The sequence below is a fragment of the Rhinopithecus bieti genome, unplaced genomic scaffold (genome assembly GCF_001698545.2).
Source record: "Rhinopithecus bieti isolate Rb0 unplaced genomic scaffold, ASM169854v2 scaffold_41244, whole genome shotgun sequence".
Lineage (NCBI taxonomy): Eukaryota > Metazoa > Chordata > Mammalia > Primates > Cercopithecidae > Rhinopithecus > Rhinopithecus bieti.
Window position 1 is genome coordinate 50,660 of NW_016816693.1, and position 3,795 is coordinate 54,454.

The 3,795-nt window shown below is 37.7% G+C and overlaps 1 protein-coding gene across 1 annotated transcript in view; it reads left to right on the forward strand.

The window, feature by feature from the left end:
• PRRG1 (proline rich and Gla domain 1) overlaps positions 1–3,795 on the forward strand; it is a gene marked incomplete at its 5' end in the record, with an annotated part of 49,448 nt that overhangs the window by 22,217 nt on the left and 23,436 nt on the right. Inside the window, one exon of the mRNA XM_017855150.1 lies at positions 254–413. Coding sequence (XP_017710639.1) covers positions 254–413 — 160 coding nt within the window. The remainder of the gene's footprint in view (positions 1–253; positions 414–3,795) is intronic.

Here is a 3,795-nt window from a genome sequence, read left to right on the forward strand (position 1 = left end):
GGAATGTGCTAAAGTCTGAATATAACATAGTTCGTTATGTCACTGTCCCTGCCCAGGGCAACTGCTATTGAAAGGACATACTCACATGATGAGGAAGATAGCAGATACAGTGTTTTGGAGCTAAGTGTTACTTCATTGCTGACTCACAGAAAGAGGCTTAGGATGTTGGCTATGTTTAGTTTTCATCTGGTATATCAACTTCCCACATAGGTTTTTTATTACATTTTTATACTTCTTATTATATTTCTTTTAGTTTTCCTCACGGGAGAAAAGCCAATTCCGTATTAAAACGCTACCCAAGAGCTAATGGGTTTTTTGAAGAAATAAGACAGGGCAACATTGAGCGTGAGTGCAAAGAAGAATTCTGTACATTTGAAGAAGCAAGAGAAGCTTTCGAAAATAATGAAAAAACTGTAAGTATGTTGGCAATTTAAAAAATTTGCCCAAATTTGCCTACCTTTTTGATGTATATTTGAAATCTGCATCCCTGAATTATGTACATTGCTAGCAATTAAAAATTCCTTTGTTAGGAACTCGGAAAGTGGCATCTAATTAGTAATATTCTGTGGGTTGGAGAGCTAGGTTCACTTCCCCTTGTGCTGGACTGTCTTTGAAAGCCCCGTTTCTATAGGATTCTGCTGATCTAGGATTTATCGTCTTGACAAGTAGGAAGGATTTGATTTGTACAAAGCTTTGTTCTAGAAGGTTATAGATAACATCACTTTGCCTAATTACAGAGAAAGTGTGGAGGAAGCTAATGGATAGTGATAGTGTTTTAAAAGGTTTTACAAAAGAAAAGACATCCAGATATACCTTCCCACTCCACGAGAATACTCCTCTTTACTTCTCTTTACTCTAGACTATATGCTATTCAAGGAGAGCAGGAATGGGACAGCACAAGGCAGGGGTGAAAATTCTGTGGAACTGCTCCACAGCTGGAAATTGTTACCAGAGGTAGCCATTGTGTAAAGATTCAGTCCTGGGCAGCAGGAAAATAACCCTAGATGCTAAACAAGTGGTGTCACTTAATGCTAAAAAGATACTAAATATACCTTAAGAGCAGCAGATGCAAAAGTTTTAAAGAAAGGGGTAAGAGGAAGAAGTCACATCTTAGTCAAATCACAGGGTTAGAAATAGGGAAAGAAATATATCATCCATGATACCATCATGCAATCACAAAGCACTGCTGGCCTTTATTTCCCTTCCAACTTTTTTCCTTTGCATCCGCTTAGTCATTGTTGGTTTTATTTTATTCATTTTACTTTTTAAAAATAGTATATGTTCATTGTAGAGAAATTTTAAAATGTAGTAACATAAAATCACTTGAAACCATGGGCCAAGCTGTACCTTAGCCCATTTTAGCAATGGCTGGAGTGACTGGGATTCAGGGCACCACGTCCCTAGGCTGCACACAGCATGGGGACCCTGGGCCCAGCCCACGAAACCATTTTTTCCTTCTGGGCTTCCAGGTCTGTGATAGGGGTGGGTAGGGGCTGCCAATGAAAACCCATGACATGCCCAGGAGACATTTTCCTCATTGTCTTGGGGATTAACGTTTGGCTCCTTGTTACTTATGCAAATTTCTGAAGCCGGCTTGAATTTTTCCTCAGAAAATGGGTTTTTCTTTTTTACTACATCATTAGGCTGTAAAATTTCCAAACTTTTATGCTCTGTTTTCCTTTTAAAATGGAATACTTTTAACAGAACCCAAGTCACCTCCTGGATGCTTTGCTGCCTAGAAATTTCTTCCGCCAGATACCCTAAATCATCTTTCTCAAGTTCTAAGTTCCACAAATCTCTAGGGCAGGGGCAAAATGCTGCCAGTTTCTTTGCTAAGACATAGCAAGAGTCACCTTTGCTCCAGTTCCCAACAAGTTCCTCCTCTCCATCTGAGACCACCTCAGTCTGGACCTTATTGTTCATATCACTATGTGCATTTTTTGTCAAAGCCATTCAACAAATCTCTATGAAGTTCCAAACTTTCCCACATTTTTCTGTCTTCTTCTGAGCCCTCCAAACTGTCCCAACCTCTGCCTGGTACCCAGTTCCAAAGTCACTTCCACATTTTCGGGTATCTTTTCAGCAGTGCCGCACTCTACTGGTACCAATTTGCTGTATTAGTCGTTTTCACGCTGCTGATAGAGACATACCTGAGACTGGGAAGAAAAAGAGGTTTAATTGGACTTACAGTTCCACATGGCTGGCAAGGCCTTAGAATCAGGCGGGAGGTGAAAGGCACTTCTTACATGGTGGCAGCAAGAGAAAATGAGGAAGAAGCAAAACGGAAACCCCTGATAAACCCATCAGGTCTCATGAGATTTATTCACTATCGTAAGAATAGCACAGGAAAGACTGGCCCCCATGATTCAATTACCTGCCCGGGCCCCTCCCACAACACATGGGAATTCTGGGAGATACAATTCAAGATTTGGGTGGGGAAACAGCTAAACTATATTATGCGTATATACCACATTTTCTTTATACAGTGATCTGTCAGTGGGCATTTGGTTACTTTTAGTTAGGAGTAATATTTAGAAACCGAGATCTGGGAGCTAGAATATGCTCATTGCTACCAGAATGTCATTACTTCTGGATCTTTCAGCAATAGAGCTAGGAAAAAAAAAATCACATATATGTATACATGCATACAAATTCTATATATGTCTATATGTAGACATGTAAACATATGTATACATGTAGACATATATGTGAACTAACTAATTCATTATGCTGATTTCCAATTCCAATCCAACCCCTCAGCACTCCTCCAGCCATTCTATATTTGTAGATATGCAAAAATTCCTTATAGATGTTTTTCCACAATGAAGATTCCAGCACCCAATAACATCAATGTATTAATAACTCATTTGCTTAGTTGTTTAATACACACACAATGGGTTTGGAATTGTAATATCTATAATGTAATGGGGAGAGGGAAAACTTTTATATTCATGCATGCATGCATGCATTTTTTTAGCGTCTTATTTGGAAATAATTATAGATTCACAAAAAATTACAAAGATAATACAGTGAGGTCCCATGTAGCCTTTACTCAGTTTCCCCCAATGGTTACATCTTAAATAACTGAGATCAAAACTAGGAAACTGAGCTTGGTACAGTCTGTATGTATAGTTCTATGTCATTTTATCACTTGTACAGATTTGTGTAACCATCACTGCAATCAAGTAGCAGACATATTACATTACCACAAAGTTTTCCCTCATACTACCCTTTAATAGTCACACCTACCATCTTCCTCAACTATCCCTAACCCTTAGCAATCACTAATCTGTTTCCATCTCTATAATTCTGCCATTGCAAGAATGTTATATAAATGGAATAATATAATATGGAACCTTTTGATACTGGCTTTTTAGAGTCATCATAATGCTCTTGAGATTAATCCAAGTTATGTATATCAATAGTTCATTCATTTTTGTTTCTGAGTAGTATTCCATGGTATGGATATACCATGGTTTGCTAAGCCATTTGCTTATTGAGAGACGTGTGTGTTGTTTCTAGTTCTTGGCTTTTACAAATAAAGCTGTTATGAACATTTAATAGGTTTTTGTATTGACATACATTTTCATTTCTGTGGGGTAAGTCACTGGGAGTACAATTCTTGGCTTGTATGGTATATGTGTAGTTTTTTAACACACTGACAAACTAATTTGTCATTGTATAAATTACCATCTTACATTCTCACCAACAGTGTTTGAGAGATCCAGTTTCTTTACATTCTCATGAGCACTTGGTGTTTTTACTTTTTTTTTTTTTTTTTTTTTTTTTTTTTTT